This window comes from Arvicola amphibius, chromosome 8 (assembly GCF_903992535.2).
Source record: "Arvicola amphibius chromosome 8, mArvAmp1.2, whole genome shotgun sequence".
Classification (NCBI taxonomy): Eukaryota; Metazoa; Chordata; class Mammalia; order Rodentia; family Cricetidae; genus Arvicola; species Arvicola amphibius.
The window spans coordinates 131,027,747-131,053,406 of NC_052054.1; the positions used below are offsets into that span (position 1 = coordinate 131,027,747).

Here is a 25,660-nt window from a genome sequence, read left to right on the forward strand (position 1 = left end):
ACGTATGCACACATTGTGTGCACACATATAGGCACTTAAGGGTGTATGATCACTTGAAGGGTAGTATATGTGCATGCTTGTACAAGTGGAGACCAGAAGCAACCTACGTCCACCTACATTTTTTCAGACAGTCTCCCACTGAGAAACAAGTTTTGCTAATTTGTCTAAACTGGCTGGCCAACAAGTCCAAGGCATCTGTCGGTTTCTGCCTCCCAGCACTGCAATTACAAGTGCACATCACACTCATCTCTTTACATAGGCTCACCTTTAATCCCAGCACTTAGAAGGCAGAGGCAGGTGAATCTGAGTTTTAGGCCAGCCTGGTCTACAAAGAGAATACCAGGACAGATAGCACTACATAGAGGAACCCTGTCTCAAAAAACCAAAACGAAACACATGATCAAAGGCTAGAGTCAGGGATACAGAACTTCACTATAAGGCCCTGATTCAATTCCCAGTATCCAACCCCTCCCCTCACAAAAAAATCAATTTGACAGAAAAGTTTGTTTGCTTCAGCAAGTTATTTATAACACAACGCTGACCAAATATTTTATTAATATTTATCAAGTGCTCACAGAAACATTATTTTGTACAAATGATATATATTTTACATGTAGTCTTCTATTATTTGCTAACAAAGAATAAAATTCTCAGGAAATTTAAACATTAATGTAGCATTTTACATAAGCTGTGATTTTGTAATCTATAAGCAACAAGTATTTTTAATGTAATAAGAATGTGCTGGAAGTGGTGGTACAAGCCTTGAAATCAGGACTGTAAGAGGCAGGTGTATCTCTAAACTGGAAGCCAGCCTGGTCTACAAAAAGTTCCAGGACAGCCAGGGCTGTTGTTACAAAGAGAAACCCTGTCTCAAAAAAAAAAAACAAAAAGAATGCAAGTACTGTTTACTGTTCCTTTAATCATATTTGCTATTATGTGTGATGGGTAGACACAAACTACAACACTTCCCACTCTGAAATAAGCAAAACTGTCTGATGTTGCCAAACATCTTATGACAGTAAAACTGAACACATCAAAAACCAAAGGTCTAGAACTTCTGATTCAAACAATCGTGACTACCTATGCTGGCTGGATTTTTCTTCAACTTTATGAAAGCTAAAGTCAACTGAGAGAAGGTAACCCCAATTGAGAAAGGCTGTAGGGCATTTTCTTAATTAGTGATTGCTGTAGGAAAGCCCAATCTATTGTGGGTGGTGCCATGCCTGGATTGGTAGTCCTGGGTACAATGATCACTGAGGTTTTCAGCAATCACCTACAAAGTCTATAATCCCGGCACTTAGGTTGAAGACAAGAAGATCAAAAGTTCAAGGTCAGCCTTCACTATATGCTTATATCAAAGCCAACTCCATTACGTAAGACCCTACCTAAAAATAAGCCCTAAAATGCAACAAACAGCAACAAAAGTAATATAATAAATAACACCGACCCATACTTATCATCTAACTTTAACTGCTATCACCTTAAAGGGTTCTTAGGGGCTGGAGAGGTGGCTCAGCAGCGAAGAGCACTGCCTGCTTTTCAAGAAGACCTGTGATTAATTCCCAGAACCCACCTGGTGGCTCACAACTATCTATAAATCCAGTTTCAGGAGACGAGATATAATCTTCAGGCCTCTTGGGGACCAAGCTTGCACAAGGTATATAAACATACATGCAGACAAAGCATCCATACACATAAAACAAAATTTGAATTTAAAAATACGTTTTATATTTAGTGAAGTATTTTCCTGAAATGGAAACCTGCTTTCCTAAGATCGAGCGACAAGTTCTCAGTTATCACCACTTTGTCTTCTTGATACAACTCTGAACCTTTGGAAGCACAGGTTTCATAGTAATGTTTACAAAGAAATTGTTTGTGGTTAAAAACATAACTTTATCCTAGAATTCTAAAGTTAACAATTTTACTAAAATAAATTTAGAAAAGGTCTCAGTAAGAGCACTTACCCGTGGCAAGCACATGTTCAGCCAGTGAGCAGAACTAACGCAATACAGAGCTTTTTAACATGACTACTGCTACAAATCCTGTGGACGATCACCACAACTGGGCAGGACTTAAACGTCTACTCTCCACAGGTGCTTACTAATTAGTTTTTCCAGCTTTCATTACTGCTAAGTTGGTGCTGCATGCTGCTGGTGTCCCCACCTAATACATCGACACACTACCAAAACTAGCTTCCCTTTGCTTTAAAGTAACCATCCTGACTCCTAAAGCTCCTTTATCCTGAGCCCCAGCCCCACATCTCCTTCCTGAATCCAAGTACATGCTCCGACCCCAGCACTGACAGGAAGGCACTATATAAAATATTTTGGTTTAGTCAGGCACATAATTAAAATTAAAATGAAGCCAGGCAGTGTTGGCATACACCTTTAATCCCAGCACTTGAGAGACAGAGACAGGCAGATCTCTGTGAGTTCCGAGGCCAGCCTGATCTATAAAGTGAGTTTCACAACAGCCGTAGCTATTACAAAAGAAAAAGAAAAAAAAAAACTGTCTCAAAAAAATTACTTTTATTCACATATTGTTGTTTTCTACTACCACAGATAATTTAGAATAAACCTTAATGAATAGCTACCTCAGTTAGCTGCCCATCAGTGCGGGAAAATATCTGCCCATCAGTTACAGTTGATTAGCTAAATTTAGTGTTTTTTAAAATATATTTCAACTAAGAATTTAACTACTCAAATTACAAATATGCTCCAAATTAACCATCTTCCACAAATCAGCTCTTTGAAAAGCGAATAGGGTGCCAGGGAAATGACTCAGCCGTTGTGAGGTATTCTGATCACACTCAAGACTGTCAATAAAGTTTATCTTTGAATCAGAGGGCAGAGCTACTAAACAGACCAAAATTAGCTATAGAGGTTTGGAGGACCAAAGACATAGAGAGACACACAAGAAGTAGTAGGGTGGGGCTCAGAAAGATTCTCGGCCCCTTCTGGGTAAAGGAAGGACAGAGATAGGCGGTCACTGGTCACTTCTCCACAGCTTCTCTGATCACTCAGATTCTTACCCCAATATCTGGCGCCCAAGTATTTATTGATAAAGAATAATTAGATAAATACTTCATCTGGCATCCAACACGGGGCACAAGATCATGATGCAGCAGCTCACTGCTGGCTTTGTAGTCGCCAGAATCACCAACAAGGCTAGCTTTCCCTTCCTCCTCCAAGCCCTCTGCTAAAGCTGGGGTTTTCCCATTGCAGCCTCTCTACAGCAGACTCCAGGTGCCTCCTGTCCCCTGCCCCAAGCACCACAGGTGGCTAGGTCCCAAATGCCACCAGAGTTAGCCCCCACAGCTGGCTGGTTCTGTCATTCAGGTGGCCTATGCCCTTGCTTCTCCTTCTTCCGCACATCCCCATGTCTGCTTTACAGGCCACTGGCTCCCTCTCCCCTTGGGTTGCAGGCTTCTCCTGGTTTCCCAATAGACGGTTTAAAATGGCAAAATTAAATGAAGGGATGTTAGCCTCAGGACATCCTGCAGGCAATCATGTCAAATTTGGTACAATCATTCTATGTCAGCATTGAGGAAACTTATCCACAAAGCAATTAAAAGACTTAATGCCCATTGTGAAAAACCATACTGCTCTGGAAGAACAACAGCTTCAGCAGATAAAAAAAAATTTCAGAAAGATCAAAAAACAAGTATTTTGACAAACTCCTATAAATTGCAAAGACCAAAGCTAAAAATACAAATAAATGGTATTGTGATTGGTTTATTAGACCCAGGCACAGATGTAACAATAATTTCACCAAAATTTTGGCATCCAGATTGGCCTCTTCAGGAGGTAAATATTTAGCTTCTAGGGATTGGAACTTTATCTTGGGGCAAGATGGTTTGAGTCTATACGGCCAAAAGACAGATAGGAAAATTAAAGCCATATATGGCCAACAAAGTAATAAATTTATGGGGTCATGATTTGTTACATTATCATTCCTCCAATGTCAGAAACAAATCATAAAAAATGCTTCTGAGAGAAATATTGAAAGATATTATCAAGGACAGTCCCCAGCCATTCTTGTACATTAACAAGACACAGCAGCTATTGATCTTTCAAAGGAACAAACAGCCCTACCTTAAAATGGTTAACTGACAAACCTGTGTGGGTGGAACAATGGCCTTTGATATCAGAAAAATACACGCATTAGAACAGCTGGTACAGAAGCAGCTAAATGTTCAACATATTAAAGAATCAACCAGCCCTTAGAATTCTTCTATAGTTGTCATTAAAAAGAAATCTGGAAAATAGAGATTAGTAACAGATTTGAGAGCTATTAATAAGGTAATCCAACCAATGGGCTCTTAATAGCCTCAAATTCCCTTGTTTTCATTATTACCTAAAGGATGAACTATTATAGTTATTAACTTAAAAGACTTCTTTTTTACTATACCTTCACAAGAACAGGACAGAGAAAAATTTGGCCTCATAGAGCCTGTTAAAAGGTTATCAGTAGCAAGTGCTTCCATAAGGAATGTTACACAGACTCACCTTGTGTCATTATTTGCACAACAGCTGTTGTAAATAATTCATAAACAGTTTCCTCAATCTAAATTTATCATTATATGTGTAATATCTTACTAGTTAATTCAGACTCAGATACCTTAGAAAAAATGTTTGAAGAGGTAAAGAAATTTTTGCCTTGTTGGGGATTACAAATTGCTCCTGAAAAAATACAAAGAGGAGAGTCTATTAATTACCTCAGATATAAAATAGGTTTACAAATTCAATCTGAGAAAGTACAAATCAGGGAAGATCAAATACGAACTCTTAAAGACTTTCAAAAATTGCTGGGAGATAGTAACTGGCTATGGCCCAAAATTAGATTGACAACTCAAAAACTAAGTAATTTATTTCAAACATTACAAAGTGATAAGGATTTACTTAGTCCAACAAAATTATAAGTTAGGGATGAAATTACAAGATACATATGTGGATTGTTTATATCTAGAGCTTGATTGTATTCTGGTTATTTTACCTTCTATGCATTCTCCTACAGGAATTCTCATGCACAGAGAAGATAATATTTTAAAATGGACATTTCTGCCACACGAACAGTGCAAAAAACTTAAAGACCTATTTAGAAAGAATCCGTATTGATTCTGAAAGGGAAATTAAGACTTCATCAATTAGTAGGAATAGACCAAGCAGAAATTGTGGTGCCTTTAACTAATTACCTCATTATGAACAGAAAATGAATATTGGTGAAGAGCTTGCAGTCATTTTTTTGCAAGAGATTAGCAACAAATATTCCAAAAGAAAGAGAACTAATTGGATCCTTCCTCATACTGTACAGCAAACACCAATTCTAAATAAAGCCCCTACATTCTATGCTGATGCAAATAAATCAGAAAAGGCAGGCTGTAAGTCAGGAAATCTAAGTAAAGTAGCTCAAAGCCCCAGGATTCTGTTAAAAAGTCAGAATCATATGCTATTCTCATGGAATTATTAGATTTTTGCAAACCTCTTAATATAGTTACTGACTCAATATTCAAAAAGTTATTTTACATATTGAAATAATAGAAGATATTCCAAATGATTCAGAATTAACTTTGTGATTTATTCAATTACAAGAAATAATCAGAAATAGAAATCATCCCTTGTATCTTAACAATTATCAGATCCCATACAGATCTACCAGGCCCTCTAGCACAAGGTAATGATGAAATTGATCAGCTATTGATAGGAAATATGCTAGAAGCCTAAGCAGACAACAACCACCCAAATATCACCCCTTGACTACAAAATGCTAAGGACAACTTCAAAGTAGTTAGCCAAGATGGCCCAACCTCATAGACTACTCCAGCCAGGACTTCAGACCCTGCATCTTCCCATCACACCAAGACTGGGCAGCAGCTAGTTTTCCCAGGACAGATACCCGAGTTCAACCTAAAAGTCAGAAAAGCAAAACAGCCAGCCACTGGCTCTTAGCTCTACCTCAGTCTGCAATGGCAATCCTGCCTCCAGGAATCTCGGAATCAGACTGTGGTACACCTGCTGACAGTATGTTGTCCAAACTGGACAAGCAGAACACAAAAGAAAGCAACTGAAAACTTTGCCAAGACAAGGAAGAACAATTCTTTGAAATTACTGCTTCACAAAAAAAAGTCTGTCAGATAGTCTAGGCCTAGGGCCACAGAACATATTTTTATACAGCCCACAAACTAAGAAGAGGTTTAACACTTTTACAAAGTTGTCAAAAACACAAGGATGTATACACATGCATCCCAAATAATATACCCAGTAAAATCTTATCCCCCACCCCAAAAAAGGTACATGTGTTTTAAAAAGTAGTACAATAAGATGACTGTGGCCCACAATACCTACAATATTTACCATTTGTTCCATTTAAATTTGCCATTACTGTTCTGGAGTAGTTCCGAAGCATCTGCTTTCTAAACACACACACACACACAAAATCTTTATTTTACCAAAGTTTCCCAGAACTAGAGACAATTTGTTGCTAGAATATACACTCAGAATACAGGAGGCCTTTAGGGTCAATTCTTGGCACAAAATAATAATAATATTCGCCCAATCTAAAGATTGAATAGTTCTTGTATTAAACTGGTTGTTTTAAGCCTAACTTTAGGAAGCTTTAAGAGCTGCTTGATGGCTCAGTGGCAAAGTGCTTTCTATAAAAGAGGATAACTGACTTCAGATTCCTAGGATCTTTGTAAAAGACAAGCACAGCAAATACCTGTCCCCTCAGAGCTGTGAGTTTAACACAGGAATAAAGCCTAGCATGTTCAAGGATCTAAGTTCAATTCCCAACACTACTTTGGTAGTTTAAATAGAAATAACCCCCACAGTCTCATATTTGAATGCCTATTCATTAAGGAGTAGCAATACTTGACAGGGATTAGGAGGAGTGGCCTTGTTGGAGTAGGTCTGTCCCTGTTGGAGGAAGTGTCACTAGGGTAGACTTTGAGGTTTCAAAAATACTGAAGCCAGGCCCAGAGGTTTCTTTGCCTGCTGCTTACGGATCAAGATACACAATTTTTGCCAGGCAGGGGTGACCCACACCTTCAATCCCAGCACTCAGGGGACACAGGTAGACGGAGCTCTGTGAGTTTGCGGCCATACTAGTTTAGAGAGCAAGTTCAGGACAGGCTCCAAAGCTACACAGAGAAATCCTGTCTCAAAAACCAAAATAACAAACAAACAACAAAAGAAGAATTATCAGTTACTCTCCTCTACCATGTCTGTCTGCATGGCACCATGCTTCCTGCCATGATTAATAATGGACTAAACTATAAGTCAGCCCTAATTAAATGCTTTCCTTTATAAGAGTTGCCATGGTCAGCCAGGCGGTGGTGGCACAAGCCTTTAATTCCAGCATTCGGGAGGCAGAGGCAGGTGGATCTCTGTTGAGTTCGAGGCCATCCTGGTCTACAAAAGCTAGTTCCAGGACAGAAGGACAGGCTCCAAAGCTACACAGAGAAACTCTGTCTCAAAAAAACAAACAAAAAAAATTGCCTTAGTTATGGTATCTCTTCACACCAACAGAACATGGACTAAGACAGTCACCAAAAAGGGGCTTAAAAAAAACCCTGACAAGAGAAAAATTAGCCACCAAGATAACAGGTCTATTTGTAAAGCTGTAAAGACATAAAACCTGTCAGATTTTTTTTTCTAGGAAAAACAGGTAAATTTTCACTTCAGGAGTGATTAAGTTACCTTGGCAACTGAATTTTAATAAAATCCATCAAATTTACTTTGCTATCAAACTATAAAAGTAATGACATCACAAAAAGAATCATAAAACAATACAATTTCAAGTTTTATTTTCCAAACAGCACATGCATTAACTTGCATAACAAAGGCAGTCAACAGGCAAATAGAAAAGTAACATGGTCTCACTTGTGAAATATGATTGATTGAAGATTCCATCCTCCGTAATTGGGATGCCTGGATATCCAGCATCTGTAGGACATTGTTGGCCAAGGTGTTTATCAGATATGCAACACTTGCTAAGGATTGGGTTGTGTAGGCTTTGGTTTCTTCTAGGGCTCGCTGCTTATCTGATGACTAGAGGGGGAAAAACAATGATCATTAATTTAAAGATAATTCATTTCTAGCAAACTAACTTATTTGCCTGAAACCTTCTGTTACTGAACCTACACCAAGCCAAAAACATTCTGAAAACCACTGTTATGCAAATGCAAAAATTAAATGATTCAATGAATTTACTGACTGGTATTTTCAAGTTAACTAGACATCTTTGTGTAAGTACAAATAAAATCCTGAGACTATTATTTAAAATCTACGTTCTAGTGACTACTCTGAACAATGGCAGCATATACACTTCTTCCCAATTTCATTATTTAGGCAGCACAGATGTGAATATATAAATTCTACCTACTCTACTCTCCGAAACCTGATTTCCTTTCATTCCCACACATAAAACATCTGATCAAAGTATCAATAATGATAAATAAAATGGCTGTTAATAAAAATGAATGTGCTGTGGGCAGGATGCCATGTTGTATACCTTTAATCCCAGCACCTGAGAAGTAGAAGCGGGTGGATCTCTGAATTTAAGGCCAGCATGGTCTACAAGAGCTATTTCAGAACAGCTGAAATAGCTCTGATTGGTTTTGTTTGTTGGGGATTCCCTATAAAATTTAAAAGTATTCTAATTCTGTGAAGGATACCATTGGTATTTTACGCACTGAACCTGTAGATTGCTTTGGACAGTGATGACATTTTAATAATATTCTTCTAATCCAAGAGCTCACTGGCCAAACCCCAACCAAAAAGGTGAGGTTATTTTTCAGTGAGAACACTCTGTCTCAAGTCAGTAAGATAGAAATCAAAAGAAGAAGATACCCAAAACCTCCTACCAGCACCCACACCCACACATGCAGTGCAGGTACCTCTCCAAACTCACGTGACTGCACCACACACACATATAACACATATTCACATAGCACACATATACAAGTATACACATACCACACATGCACACAAATTTCACATATATATAACCGTAGCACGAATGATTAAAAACCCAGAGTCAGATATAGGGGTTAAAGTTGAAGATCTAGAGAAGCAGAGCAGGAAGCCACTAGAGAAATGCTCAGACTGCAGGGCGATTCTCTGACTGCCTAGACTGCACTGTTCTCCACCAGACCTCAGACTCCACACTCCAGTGAGTCCCTGTCTCTCTCCCTTTATGTTCCTCTCTCTGCCCAGCCATATCTCCTGTCTCCACCTCCCCAGTGCTGGGGTTAAAGTGTGTGATCCCAAACACTAGGACTAAAGGTGTGTGCCACCACTCCCTGGCCTCTAGTGGTTTAGCAATACACTCTGATCTTCAGGCAAGATAATTTATTAAAATACAAATAAAATATCACTATAATAAGCATACCAGACATACATACAACACACATATGAAAAGTGAACACATATACATATGCATACACCACACATATCAAGACACATACATAAAACACACACAATACACCATAAACACAACATACATATGCAAAGTACATACACTACACATATACCAACACACATACATACATACAGCACAGGCATACATACAGCACATGCACACACAAAAAGGACAAAGAACAAAGAACAATTTTTATTTTAAACTTAAAAAAGTAGCTAGGCATATATGCCTTTTAGTGTCAGAATTCAAGACGCAGAGGCAGGAAAATCTCTTTGAGTTCAAGGCCAGCCTGGTCTCCACAGCTAGTTTCAGGACAGCCAGGGCTAAAGGGAGACTCTGTCTCAACACACACACACACACACACACACACACACACACACACACAGGAGGATTATTTGGGGTGTGGTGGGTGTGTACTGCTATGGCACGCATATGAAAGTCAGAGGACAACTTGTAGCAATCACGTCTCTTTCCACCATTGTAGGTCTCGGGGATAAAGCTTGGGTTATCAAACTTGGGGGCAAGTGCTTTTACCCACTGAGCCATCTCACCAGCCCCTAAAGACAAGTTTCTTTTCTTCCTCAGTTATCACTTCCAAGCACTGAATTTAGAATACTTCATCTCTTAAAATTCTCCCAATCCACGTTTCTACTTACAGGGAATATTACGTTGTACACTGTAACACTTCAATATATCTATAACCCATTATCATCGTCCTTTAAAGCAATCTTCCACGTGTGCTGCTAACATCATTATTCTCTCACCTTGGATACAACTCGTTGCATCACCCAAACTTCCATTCTATCTGGGTTTTTTTGTTGGGGGCATACTAACCAGATATTACTCTAGTTATCACTTGCCAGGATTTCTGTACTAATTTCCAGGACAGAATATAAAGTCTTAAACATGGCTTAAAAGTTTCTGCTGTAGGAATTCCTTCATCCAGAAGCCTTTAAATTACTACCCCACTTGGGCATGGCCTCTTATACTATAAATGTCAATGTAAACCGCACAAGCCCTCTCTTCCGGCTGCTGGATTCAGTTCCTGTTTCCCTGTTCATGAAAAGGACTGTGATCTGTGATTCTACCCCTAAATAAATAACCCTTTATTACACTGAATTCTGAGCTAGTGTGGGACTTCTTTTTAACATCCATCTTCCTCTGGAGCCCACATGGAACCCAACTCCACACTTACCAGGTAGACTAGTCTAAAAGGTCCAAAAGGTCTGTTGCCAAGAAGGTTTCCCACCCCTGACTGCCTACTAAGTGAGGTAAAAATTTTAGGACAGGCAAAAGCAATAGGACTTGAATCTTCCCAAGGTCAAATTCCTGGCGACAGCTCTTATGCTCACCCACAGGCTCAAGCTCTTTACAATGAACAAATCTTGCCCCCATGCCTCAAAGCAGCCTTAAATGCTTGGGACAGGATTCAAGAACAAGAAAAACAAACTGGAGCATATACCAGGGTTAAATTGGGCCAGACAGAACCCTTTAGTGATTTTTTACAAAGACTAACTAAGGCTGTACAAACAGGAGTAACAGACCCAGATGCTAGATGAGTACATACTGAATATCTGGCTTTTGAAAATGCCAACTTAAAATGCAAAAAGATACTTGGGCCTTTAAAGGTTAGATCAGCAACAATAGATGAATGGATCCTGCACATCATGAATGTTGAGACATTTGACTATAATACTGAATCTTGGGTAGGAGAAGCAATTTCCAAAGGTGTAAGGAGACATCAAAATGCCAAATATTTTAAATGTGGTAGACTAGGACAGCTAAGAAAGATCGTAGACAAGAAATTCCTAGAAATAATGTCTCTGCTGGGAATGGTAAAAATAAAAGGTATCAACCTTCTGGATTATGCAGGAAGTGTGGCAAAGGCCAAAATTGGATTAATGAATGCAGATCAACAAAAGACAGAAAAAGCAACCCAAAACCATCAAAAAAACTCCTTGGGGGTCTCTTGCAGCCACCCAAGTCAAAAGTGGTCCAGTGATTCCCAGTCTCTGTAGAGGACATGTCTCACCAAAAAAATTTAAAAATCCAGTGCCTGCTGTATAAAAACACACTGTTCTGTATGATGAAATAAACGTGAAGGATAAATCAAAAATTCTAATAGGAAATAGGAAAAGTATATTCTGGCAGACTTCTATAAATTACCAAAGACCAAAGCTAAGAGTGTGTATAAATGACATTGTAATTGTGGGTTTAATAGACACGGGTGCAGACATGAGTATCATTACTCCAGACTCATGGCATCCAAATTGGCCTCTTCAAGAGGCAAATGTTTAATCCCTAGGAATTGGAACCCTATCTCAAGAGAAACAAAGCACAAGGTGGGTTGAATGCATAGGGACAGAAGGACAGAAAGGAAGGCTATGGCCATATGTGGCTAATGACACAGTGACTTTATGGGATCATGACCTGCTGCAGCAATGGAAGACTTAGGTTAACATTCCTGCAGTCTCAGAAACTTGTATTTCTGGGAAGAATATTGTAAGGTACTATATACAAAGGTCATCAGCCATTTAGGCTGTACAAGAACATAAAGCAACTAGCAAACCTTCAGAGGTACGAACGGCCCTGCCTTTAAAATGGATAACTGGAAAACCAACACAGGTTGAACAGTGGCCTTTAACAGAAGACAAACTGCAGGCTTCAGAACAGCTGGTACAGGGACAACTAGATGGTCACCATATTGAAGAATCAACCAGCCCTTGGAATTCTCCTGTATTTGTTGTAAAACAGAAATCTGGTAATTGGAGAGTGGTGACAGATCTAAGAGCTGTCAACAAGGTATTCAACCGATGGGCCCTCTACAATCTGGAATTCCTCTGCCTTCTCTATTACCAAAAGAATGGCCTCTTATAGTTACTGATTTAAAAGACTGTTTCAGCACTATACCTTTACAAGAAAAGGACAAAGAAAAATTTGCCTTCACAATGCCTACTTATAATAACTCTCAGCCTACTAGGAGATACCAGTAAACTGTCCTCCTACAGGGAATGCTCAATAGCCCCACCCTGTGCCAATACTTTGTTAAGTCAGCCATTGGAAATAATATGCAAACAATTTCCTAAATCTATAATTTACCATTACATAGATGACATTCTGTTATCTGATTCAAAAATAGATACTTTTAAAAAATTGAAGTAAAGTTTTGCCAAAATGGGGAGCATAAATTGCTCCTGAAAAAATAGAGAAGAGATTCTCTCAATTACCTAGGTAATAAAATAGGTTTACAGAAACTTAGAACACAAAAGGCACAAATTAGGAGATACCAGTTGCAGGTGATTACTGACATTCAAAGATTGTTAGGAGACATTTCCAGTCTAAGACAAGCTGTTGTGGTAACACCTGGTCTAGTAGTTTATTTAAACAAAACCTTAGATGGGGACATAGTCTTAAATTGTCCCAGGGAATTAACAGCTGAAGGTAAAAAGGAACTGACTGTCATTCAAGAAAAATTACAGGAGGCACATGTGGATAGGGTGGATCCAAATCTTAATCATATTCTAGTCTTATTGCCTTCCAGAATTCCCCTAACGGAATTTTAATGCAAAGGTATCTTAGAATTGATCTTTTTACCACATAAAACAAGTAAAAAATTAAAAAAAAATTATGTGGAAATGATCTCTGAATTAATTATAAAAGGAAAATTGATACTCTGTCAACTAGCAGGAATAGACCCAGCAGAAATTATAGTATCTTTTACTACTGATGAAATTTTAAAATTATGGGAAGAAAATAAACCTTGGCAAAGAGTTTGTGCTAATTTTTAAGCATAGATTAATAGTGATTATCTCAAAAGTAATAGAATTAACCTTATAAATAGAACTACTTGGATCCTTCCACACACTGTATGTGACACACCAATAACTAAAGCCCATACATTCTATACTGATGCAAATAAATCAGGAAAGGCAGGCTACAAATCAGAAGATTTAAGTAAGGTAAAACAAAGCCCTTGTAATACTGTCCAAAAGGCAGAATTATATGCTATTCTCATGGTATTAAGGGTAATAACCTCTCAATATAGTTAATGATTCACTATGCAGAAAGAGTTGTCTTGCATATTGAAACTGCTGAATTTATACCAGATGATACAGAATTGACTTCATTATTTATCCAGGCACAAGACATAATCAGGAATAGGCTTTGTCCTATGTACATTACACATATTTGATCCCATACGGGTCTGCCAGGTCCTCTAGCACAAGGCAATACAGAAATTGAACAATTATTGATTGGAAGTGTGCTGAATACCTCAGAATTTCATAAAAAACATCATGTCAATAGCAAAGGTTTAAGAAAAAGTTTTCTATTACATGGCAACAAGCTAAGGAAACTATAAAGAGATGTCCTACTTGCTCTTTCTATAACCAAACACTGCTATCTGCAGGGAATAACCCAAAAAAGTACTCAAAGGAATGCAATCCGGCAGATAGATGTGTTCCACTTTACAGATTTTGGGAAATTAAAATATGTTTACCACACCATTGACACTTATTCAGGTTTTCAATAGGCAATTGCTTTAAGCTCAAAAAAGGCTGATTCAGTAACCATGCATTTATTAAAAGTTATGGTCATCATGGGCATACCTGAACAAATAAAAACAAGTAATGGTCCAGCATATGTCTCTTAAGAAAATAAGATGGTTTTTTGCTTATTATAATATAAAGCATATTACAGGTATACCAAACAATCCTACAGGTCAGCTATAGAAAGGCCAAATTGAACTATAAAGGATATGTTAAACAAAAACGGATGATAAATACCCCCATAAATAGATTTCATAATGCTTTATTAACCTTGAATTTTCTTAATGCTAATGAGAAAGGTTCAGCAGCAGCAGAGACACATTGGATAAGAGAAAAAACTCATGAATTAAATCAGCCAGTGTATTTCAAGGATGTGTTGACCTCACAATAAAAACCAGGAGATGTGCTACGTTGAGGAATGGGTTTTACTCTTGTTTCCAAAGGAGAAGAAAGGCTATGGATATCATCAAAATTAATAAAAATTTGTTGTGAAGAAGAGAAACCTCTTGAAAAAAAATGATGGCTCATCCACAGAGGTGACAACCAAACAGGTGGTAAGGAAACCTCATAACAGTTGGGGCAAGGGTCTGTTCTTGTCTTTGCAGGAAAATATTCATCTTCAAAAAGTCAAGAGACCCTGGACATCTAGACGCCTAAAGAGGAAAAGATCCAGCTTGGATCACCAAGTAAAGAGAATTATGACTTATGAGGACAGGTCATCTGAGGGTAAGAATTACTGAACATAAATATATATATAGTCACACACACGCACCTATATATACATTTATATGCTGCCTACTATAATAATAGTTATGACTCTTTTAAAAAAAATAAAAGCTGGCTTTGGGGTTGGACAATGGCTCTGTCCTTCTCTAAATCCAAGCATGCTGTTAAAAGAAAAATTCAGAGTTTCTATCTCATGTCAGGAACCATCTGGTATGGGACAAAAGGAAGAAAGAATTTGGGGAAAAGCTTACTTTTCATACCTATTTATGTCTCTATCACACTTTTCATTGACTATATGTCTGTAGAAATAATGTTTAAGTTTTCCACAACAAACAATGAATTTTCCTGCAGTAATCTTTGAAGTTTCCAGGAAAAAGATGGGGCTCCACAACAACTCCAGCTGGCTGATATGATGTCATAATGCTAATAGTGCTACTATAAAATCTGTTTGGGTACCAACTTTTCAAGATGGTTCCAACTTGGTTAGATGATATGATACACCTTTTTACAACGTTCTGGCCAGAACTCCAAATAGGAACCTCAGAAAAACCCTAGCAAATACTCAGGGTCTATCTGTAATTATACCAGACAGTAATCTTGAAAATTAACCACATTTTACTTTCACAGGATCCCATAGAAAGAACATCACTCCCAGATGGAAGATGACAGATGGAAGTACTTCTAGAAGATGACGTTCTTCTTCCCAAAAAAGTTTGTCCTCAGGGTTAGGGACATCATTTAGGGGTTGATTATAACTGATATAGGGTTGGGGGTCAGGGTGGAAATTATGTAGGCTCAAGAGGCTCTTTGGAAAAAAAGAAAAATTTGATGGGATAATAGATTAGTGTGAGTTTATGCACCCTAATAATAATAGTGAGTAACAGAGTGAACACCTGGACAAAGTTATTTTGTCATATTGAATTCTTGCATGTTTCTACCTCTGCTTAAAACATTTTATATATTGACACAATTTTAGGATACATTTATTATATTGCACTATACATTTCAACCTCTGATCAAGACACTTATACATTGTTTACATGTTGAGGTCATTGTCCTCATTTGTTGTACAGTTGTTTAAAGATTGCTTAATATTCTAATATGAAGTCTTAGTCTTTAAGCTATAAAGGTTATTAAGAATTAAAGGTCAATAGTCATCCCTGTTTGTCATACTTATAATTAGACTAATCAGGTTCTTTAGATACATACAGATTGTATTCTGCATAGATAGGTAATCTTCAACTACTTCAAAGAACTGCAGAATATGGCATTTAAATAATTTAGGGTTCTGTTGACTTGAGACACAATTGCTCCTGGCAGCACTGATCTATTCCCCAGAGAATGTTGAGCACAGAAGACACTCCACTTGGAGTGTCTTCCACTGGCCTTTGGGTAAGAAACTGCCCATGCATTGACTGACAAAATGCACAATGTCCGGACAGGACAAGAAGGATACAAAGAGAGGGACTGTCAAACCTTGCCAAGGCAGGGTAAGATGGTTTTGAAAAATTTCCTGCCTCTGAAAATCATCTGTCAGTTACTCTAGGCCTTATCCAAAGTTGGTTGCTCCAACGTTGCAAATGAGACTTTGGGTGATTGCCCAGGTAGCCAGTTGTCTGTCATTTGTTGCACATTTTAGAAGTTGCTTGATTGTACTTTCTGCTTACTCAAGTAATATTATTTTCCTTCTCAGGTCTTCAATGGGGTTGAAGACTAGATAGTCATAGTTACTTTCCTCTCATCACTTGGCCAAGTTACTTCTAATAAAAGACTTAGATTCCTTAGGACAGGATAATTATTGATATATTTATCAGGTTTCTTGCTTGATATTGTTTATGCTGATTGTAATTCTAATTTTTATACTTAATATTTGTTCTTATTGTGAATAATTTTGAACTGTCTTATGTAAACAAAAGGGGGAGGTGCTATAGGAACTCCTTCAGCCAGTAGCCTTTAAGTTACCGGCCCACTTGGGCGTGGCTTCTTATACTATAAATGCTAATATAAATCACGTGTGTTTTCTCTTCTGACTTCTGGATTAGGTTTCCTGTTTCCCAAATGGTACAAAGGACGGTGATCTGTAAATCTACCCGTAAATAAATAACCCTTTATCATACTCAATTCTGAACTAGTATGGGATCTCTTTTTAATGTGCATCGTCAAGTTTTATCTTTCCAAACCACCTAAAACCTTCATAATCTTCCTGTGACCCACTTATATATAAACAGACTCCTCTACTTACCGTTTACATTCTTCCCTAATAGGCATATATTTACTTCTCATTTAACCTCTCTAATCTTCATTTATGGAAAAGTAGTTTCATGATTCTCAGGATATGGATCACAGTTTCTTACCTTTGTCTTCTTCCACACCTGTAGTTTTTGCAGCATTCTGAAATGCATGAATTTCAGGGAAATTTTTCCTAACAGTTATCAACCTTCCACAGCAATATATTATAGTCTATATACCACAGCAATAGATGCATGTTTTACTACCTGGACTCACACATCCATAACAGCAAACTCGAGAAGCAGGGGTAACCAAACACATCTTTGCACAGCACTGGTGAATCACCCTCAGTTCTTTTCTATTACTTCTTTTCTGTTTTGTTGTGCTGTCTGCAGTAATGGGGATCAAATTCACATGCTAAACATGTACTGGACAGCAATCCTTACCCCAAGCCTCACCCAGTATCTCTTTAATGGGTAAGATGCAAGTTCATTTCCCTACCATTCTAATGGCTGGATAACATTATTTTCATCAGAATATATAAAGTAATATAGTCTTTCTGTGGCAATAAGAATTATGCCTCCCCCCCGAAAATGACAGCCACAAGAATGAAGCATTCAACACAGCCATCTAAGATTGTCCTTCCCAAAGGCACTCTCCTTCCAGTCATAAAGAAAGCTAAACCCTATGAAGGGGAACTGGGCACAGGCTAGATGTTCACTAATCCAGCTAAACAGATGCCGTCTGCCTGCTCAGTCCAGCAGGAACTCACATGGCCTGTTAGAAAATACAAATAAGAACCCTGCACATCTGAAGATACTCAACTGCAGTACTATTAGCATTTGTTTCTTAACTGCTATTTACCTACTGGTTTACTTCCACTAAATAGGACCACAGATTTAGTAGAAAAATTAAATTGTAGATGACTCAGGAGGTATAGGAAAACAGTATTTTAAAAAGCAAAGTATAGGAATACACAAAAGGAAATTCTTCTCTGCACACAGTATTCCTTAAGACTTTAAGACTAAGACATCTAAACAAGAAAGCTCAGTAGCTAAAGGCACTTGCTACCAAGCCTGATCACCTGATTGCCTGGAAACCCAAAATGTGGCCCCTCCACAAGGGTTACAGAAAGCTCCAAGGATGCAGCTTTCATGAGTTATCATTCAGGCAGGGATGGAGTTTTAGCTGATGCATCTGCCTTTGAGCCATTTCTGTTTCTCTAAGTGACCCTCATTCATATTCATTTTATCTTGAATGAATGAATGAATGAATGAATGAATGAGGCTGGAGAAATGACTCAGTGGGTAAAGACACCTGCTGATCTTACAGAAGTCAACTTTGGTTCCCAGGACCCACACTGAGCAGCTCAAAGAGCCTGTAACTCCAACTTCAGAGGATCCAAGGCCCTCTTCTGGCCTCCACATACACACGAACCTTTTTGTGTACACACACACACACACACACACACACACACAAGCACACACAGGGAATTTATTAGAATCACTTACAGGCTGCAATCCAACTAATTCAGCAGTGAAGGGCTGTGACAGGAAAGCCACAATTCAGTAGTTGCTTAGTCAGTGAGGCTGGATGTCCAGCTTGTCAGCAGATGCTGGACGAACACACACATGATAGTTCAGTAAAGTAGCAGGATACAAAGTTAACTCGTACTAGCCTTCCAATATACAAATGACAACCAGACTGAAAAAGAAATCAGGGAAGCAATACCTTACTTTCACAGTAGATATGATGGCTATTCTTGGTTGTCAACTTGACTACATCTGGAATGAACTATAATTCAGAAATGGGAGGACATACTCTTGAGAGATTATTTTTGCTTGGGTAAATCCACTTCAGTTCTGAACCATTGAGGTAGAATACACACACCTGTGATCCGGATCTTGAGGTGGGAAGACACATGCCTTTGATCTGGGCCACATCTGAGGGAAGTCTATATAAGGACATGGAAGATGGAAGCTTTTGTTCTCTGCCTGCTTACTCTTGGCTTTTCTAGCAAGTCCATTCCTTCACCAACCCCAGAGCCTACTTCTTCAGAATTCCAACATCTACTGACAAGCTGGACATCCAGCCTCATTGACTAAGCAACTACTGAATTCGTGGCTTTCCTGTTACAGCCCTTCACTGCTGAATTAGTTGGATTGCAGCCTTTGATTCTAATAAATTCCCTGTGTGTGTGTGTGTGTGTGTGTGTGTGTGTGTGTGTGTGTGTGTGTGTGTACACAAAAAGGTTTATTCTGCTGGCCAATGGTGGTGCATGCCTTTAATACCAACACTCAGGAGGCAGAGGCAGGTGGAGTTCTGTGAGTTCAAGGCCAATCTGCTCTACAGAGCTAGTTCCAGTACAACTAGGGCTGTTACACAGAGAGACCCTGTCTCAAAAAACAAAAACAAATTCATTCTGTAAGTTCTACTACTCTAGAAAACTCTGTAATGTATGTGTATGTATGTATATAAAAAGGTTCATTCTGTAATTTTGCTTCTCTAGAGAACACTGTGTATGTATACATGTGTGTATGTATATAGAGATTCAGTCTAAACTCTGCTACTCTTGAGGACCCTGACTACAATAACCTTTTTTTAAATGTCTCAAAAAATTTGAATAACAAAGCAAGTGAAAGACCTATATAATTAAAAACTTTAAGACACTGAAGGAACAAGCTGAATAAGGCACCAAAAGACAGAAAGATATCCCATGCTTATGGTTGGTTAATATTGGGGGGGAAAGGTCATTCTACCAAAAGCTACCTATAGATCTAATGCAATCTGTACCAAATATCCAACACAATTCTCACAAAAACTGGAAAAAAAAAGTTCATATGAAAACAAAAAGCCCAAGATAACTAAAAATTTAACAATAAAAGAACTGATGGTCACCATTACTGATTTTAAGCTACACTACAAGGCTATAGTAACAAAAACAGTACAATATTGCCATAAAAACATGATACATTGCTTCACTGAACAGAACTGAAGCCCTGAACATAAGACTATATACCTACTCTTAACCTGGTTTGTTTTTATGTCTTTTAACAAAGAAACTGTACACACTGGAGAAGAGGCAACATTCTTATCAAACTGTGCAGGCCAAACTGGATAATTACATGTGAAAGAATTAAAATAGATTCATATTTATCACTCTGCACAAAATTCAACTCCAAATAGATTAAGGACAAATGATTCAATACCCTAAGTCTGACAGAAGCGAAATTAGGGAATACATTCAAACTCACTGGCACAGTATAAACTTTCTGAATAAAACCCTATAGCACAGGCATTAAAATCAACAATAAATGGGACCTCATAAAACTGAAAAGCTTCTGTCCAGCAAATGACACCATCGTCAAGAGGCAGCCCACAAAATGGGGAAAAGGTCTTTGCCAATTACATCTGAACAAAGGGTTAGTATCTAGAACAGTGGTTTTCAGCCTATAGGTTGTGGCCCCTTTTGGGGCTGAATGACTCGCAGAGGTCGCCTAAGGCATTGGAAAACAAATATTTATATTACAATTCACAACAGTGACAAAATAACAGTTATGAAGTAGCAATAAAAATAATTTTATGGTTGGAGTTTCCACGACATGAGGAATTGAGTATTAAAGGGTCACAGCATTAGGAAGGTTGAGAACCACTGATACAGAATATACAAAGAATTCAAAATTAATCAATAAAACAAATAACCCAATTAAATAGGGTAGAGAACTAAACAGAGTTCTCAAAATGGCTGAGAAACTTTTTAAATGTTCAACATCCTTAGACATCAGAAAAGGTAAATTAAAACAACTTTATGATTTCATCTTACCTTAATCAGAATGGCCATTTACAAAAAGGATTATTACTCAGCTGTTAAGAAATATGAAATTTACAGGTAAGTGGATGGAACTAGAGATAAATCATCCTCAGTGAGGTAACCCAGAACCAAAAAGACAAGCTCTGCATGTTTTCTAATAAATGTGGGTCTTAGCATTTAAGCTTTAATATGTATACTTCAATTAGAATATCAAGAAGACAGGTAACTAAGAAAGGACAAGGATGAAAGAGGTGATCTCACAGGGAAGGAAAAATGGAATGTAGTATTATAAAGAGATGAAGAGAAAAGAAAGCTAGAACAAGAGGATTAAACAAGGTAGGGGCTAAGAAGTTAGGGTAGATAACAAAATATGGGGAAGGATTAATTAACACTAAAGGCCTTTTTATGTTTTTTAATTTATATGTGTGTGCGTGTGTATGGTATTTTGTTTTTTGAGGTTTTTTTTTAGACAAGGTTTCTTTGTGTAACAACTCTGGTTTTCCTGGAACTCATTTTGTAAACCAGGCTGTCCTCAAACTCACAGAGATTCTCCTGCTTCTGCCTCTGGAGTGCTGGGATTATAGGCATGCACCACCAATCCCAAGCAGTGTTTAAATGAATACAGTTTGTGTGTTGTTACTTCGGGGCATAAGCTCGCCAGGCGGCTGGGAACTGGGCGGGACGAAAAGCAGGCCTGCCCGCAGCTCCTCATTACATTTGTTGCTGTTGTTTTTTTTGAATTTTTGGTCAAGAGTCTTATACTCCCCACCCAAGCATTACAGGCTATTGGTCAATGTTATTGGCTACCTTCCACAACCTGACAATAAAATCCTATTGCTGAAGACACTGCACACTTAATGTCATAGAACATGGGAAAATCAAGCTGGTACTCAATGGGAAGCTTCACCCCTACTAACTACTGATCATGGTGCTCAAAGGCGCTATACATGCCACTAAAAGGCTAGAAGAGAAATGCAGTAACTATCAGTCTCACCCAACTACAAACCCTGAGAGCTATCATAGCCACCTGCCTGAAAGATACACCCAATGATACAATAGTGGCACAATGTTAGGAGAATAAGTAATCATTTTTTTAACTGGATTTAAGGTGCATTCCCTGAACCCATACCTCACTCTGTTAATAAGGTCAAGAAACTAAGACTAAACAAGTCATGGGCCCTATGGAAAAGCCACACTATTACTCTGCTAAATCACCATAGCAATAAAACAACTCCTAATAACGTATTGCTAGACCCACATGTCAGTGCATCACCAAGCCCTCATAGAAGCTCCTTCTTGCAGCAATGGTAATTAACAGAGAACCCCACCACTAAGTGGACAATATGCAGAAACAATGGACTTCGGATCAATCAGCTCTAAATGGGATGTCTTTATCACACACCCCTACTCCTAGGGCTCAATGGAAAAGAGAAAGACTGTAAGAGCCAGAGTGGCATGTAGTGATATTTCATTTGTATTTTATAAATAAAGCTTGCCTGAAGGTCAATGCAAAGCAGCCACACTAGTCAGCCAAACAGGCCAGGCAGAGGTTGCACACACCTTTAATCCCATCAGCCACACTAGTTAGCCACAGAAGTTAGGTAGTGGTGGTGCACACCTTCAATCCCAGCACTAGAGAGTAATATAAAGCAGGATGAGACAGGGCCTCGCTCTTTTTACAGTCTGAAGATTTCAAAAAGTTAAGAGCTCTCTTAGTGACTTGGCTGTTTGTTTTTCTGATCTTCAGGCTAAACCCCAATATCCATCTCTGGGTTTTTACTAATCATGCTATATCAGATGCCCAACATTTGGGGTACGAATTCAAGAAAAAGCCACCAGCATGGGACGGAGCTGCACATGAGGTTCCAGCCCCACCTAACTAGGTTTTCTTTTCTTTATTCCCCAAGCTTCTGAGTGAGTTTGGGATTTTCCTATTGCAGCCTCTCTGAAACAGTCCCAGCTGCCAACCAAACTCCAGAAGCACCAGGGCTCCAAAGGGCACAGGAATCACCAGCCCCAAACTGCTTGACTCTGCCTTCAAGAAGCACCAGGCCATACATGCTTTTTCCAAACAATTCCCTGTGCGTTTTTCAGACAGGGCGCTCTCTATCTCTGCACCCCCCCACCGTGGTTTTTGGGCTCTCCCTGAACCGCCTTTTCGAACTTCTGCCGAACTAGATAGCTTCCTTGAAATTCAGTCAGGCTTTTAGTGTTCTACATAGCAGTGATAAGCCTTACATCTTCATCAACATTGTCAGTAGACAGTAAGACAATTAGGAATTCTTAAAGGGAAGGATTAGTTAAAAGAAAGTATTTCCAACCTTAAAATATGGGAAAACCGCTTACAATGGAGGGATTTTGGTCTCTGTATGATAATATGCTAGACAGTTTGAAAATGGAATGATTAAATGAAAGAATATCTAATTTAGATGGTATTTATTTAATGTCAATTACAAACACTATCAACTTCATTTTTTCTTATCAATAAAAAAGTTGGTTAATCTGAATATTAAGATACTGGCTTTATAAAAAAATAATAAAGCATATAAGAGGAATTTAATGAAGAACCAATTTCACATTGCAGTATAAGAATAGAGAGGAATAAGTGAACCACCCCTGGGTCAAAAAAGAAATAAAGAAATTAAAGTACTCCTTGAATTCAATAAAAATAAAGACACATCATACACAAACCTATGGGACACTATGAAGGCAGTGCTAAGAGGAAAAGTTCATAGCACTAAGTGCCCACATAAAGAAAATGAAGAAAGCACACATTGGAGACTTAACAGCACAGCTGGAAGCTCTAGAAAAAAAAAAAGCAGACTCACCTAGGAGGAGTAGAAGACTGGAAATAATCAAACTGAGGGCAGAAATCAACAAAATAGAAACACAGAAAACAATCCAAAGAATCAATGAAACAAAAAGCTGGTTCTTGGAGAAAATCAACAAGATTGACAAAACCCTAGACAAACTAATCAAACGGCAGAGAGAGAACAAGCAAATTAATAAGATTAGAAATGAAAAGGGGGACATAACCACAGACACAGAGGAAATTCAGAGAATCATTAGATCTTACTACAAAAGCCTGTATGCCACAAAATTGAAAAATGTGAAAGAAATGGATACTTTTTAAGATAAGTACAATATACCAAAATTAAATCAAGACCAAGTGAACAGTTTAAATAGACCTGTAAGTCGCGAGGAATTAGAAGCTGTCATCAGAAACCTCCCTACCAAAAAAAGCGCTGGACCAGATGGTTTCAACGCAGAATTCTACCAGAACTTCAAAGAACTAATACCTATACTCCTTAATGTGTTTCACAAAATAGAAACAGAAGAGTCATTGTCAAACTCTTTTTATGAAGCTACAGTTACCCTGATACCAAAACCACACAAAGACTTAACCAAGAAAGAGAATTACAGGCCAATCTCACTCATGAACATTGATGCAAAAATTCTCAATAATACTGTCAAACCGAATCCAAGAACACATCCAAAAAATTATACATTATGATCAAGAAGGCTTCATCCCAGAGATCCAGGGCTGGTTCAACATATGAAAATCTATCAATGTAATCCATCATATAAATAAACTGAAAGAAAAAACCATATGATCATTTCATTAGATGCTGAAAAAGCATTTGACAAAATTCAACACCCCTTTATGATAAAGGTCTTGGATAGACTAGGGATACAAGGTTTGATTCCTAAATATAATAAAAGCAATATACAGCAAGCCAACAGCTAACATTAAATTAAATGGAGAGAAACTCAAAGCCATCCCACTAAAATCAGGAACAAGACAAGGTTGTCCACTCTCTCCAAACCTCTTCAATATAGTGCTTGAAGTTCCAGCAATAGCAATAAGACAGCATAAGGAGATCAAGGGGATTCGAATTGGAAAGGAAGAAGTCAAACTTCCGTTATTTGCAGATGATATGATAGTGTACATAAACGACCCAAAAACTCCACCAAAGAATTCCTACAGCTGATAAACACCTTTAGTAACATGGCAGGATACAAGATCAACTCCAAAAAATCAGTTGCCCTCCTATACACAAAGGATAAAGAAGCAGAGAGGGAAATCAGAGAAGCGTCACCTTTCACGATAGCCACAAATAGCATAAAATGTCTTGGAGTAACTCTAACCAAGGAAGTGAAAGATCTATTTGACAAGAACTTTAAGTCTTTGAAGAAAGAAATTGAAGAGGATACCAGAAAATGGAAGGATCTCCCTTGCTCTTGAATTGGGAGGATCAACATAGTAAAAATGGCAGTTCTACCAAAAGCAATCTATAGATTCAATGCAATCCCCATCAAAACCCCAACAAAATTCTTCACAAACCTTGAGAGAACAATGATCAACTTTATATGGAAAAACAAAAAACCCAGGATAGCCAAAACAATCCTATACAATAAAGGTACTTCCGAAGGCATTACCATCCCTGACTTCAAACTCTATTACAGAGCTACAGTAATGAAAACAGCTTGGTATTGGCACAAAAACAGAGATGTTGACCAATGGAATCGAATAGAAGACTCGGATTTTAACCCACAAACCTATGAACACCTGATTTTCAATAAAGGAGCTAAAAGTATATACAATGGAAGAAAGAAAGCATCTTCAACAAATGGTGCTGGCATAACTGGATGTCAACCTGTAGAAGAATAAAAATAGATCCATATCTATCACCATGCACAAAACTCAAGTCCGAATGGATTAAAGACCTCAATATCAATCTGAACACACTGAACTTGATAGAAAAAAAGTGGGAAGTACTCTACAACAAATGGGCACAGGAGATCACTTCCTATGTATAACCCCTGTAGCACAGACAGTAAGGGCAACATTGAACAAATGGGACCTCCTGAAACTGAGAAGCTTTTGCAAAGCAAAGGACACTGTCATTAAGACAAGAAGGCAACC

The 25,660-nt window shown here is 38.2% G+C and overlaps 1 protein-coding gene across 4 annotated transcripts in view; it reads right to left on the bottom strand.

Moving 5' to 3' along the window:
• Positions 1-25,660, bottom strand: part of Abi2 (abl interactor 2) — a 102,579-nt gene that overhangs the window by 43,259 nt on the left and 33,660 nt on the right. For all 4 annotated transcript variants that reach the window (XM_042055507.1, XM_038338904.1, XM_038338903.1 and 1 more), the window contains exon 2: positions 7,881-8,048. In XM_042055507.1, coding sequence (XP_041911441.1) covers positions 7,881-8,048 — 168 coding nt within the window. The remainder of the gene's footprint in view (positions 1-7,880; positions 8,049-25,660) is intronic.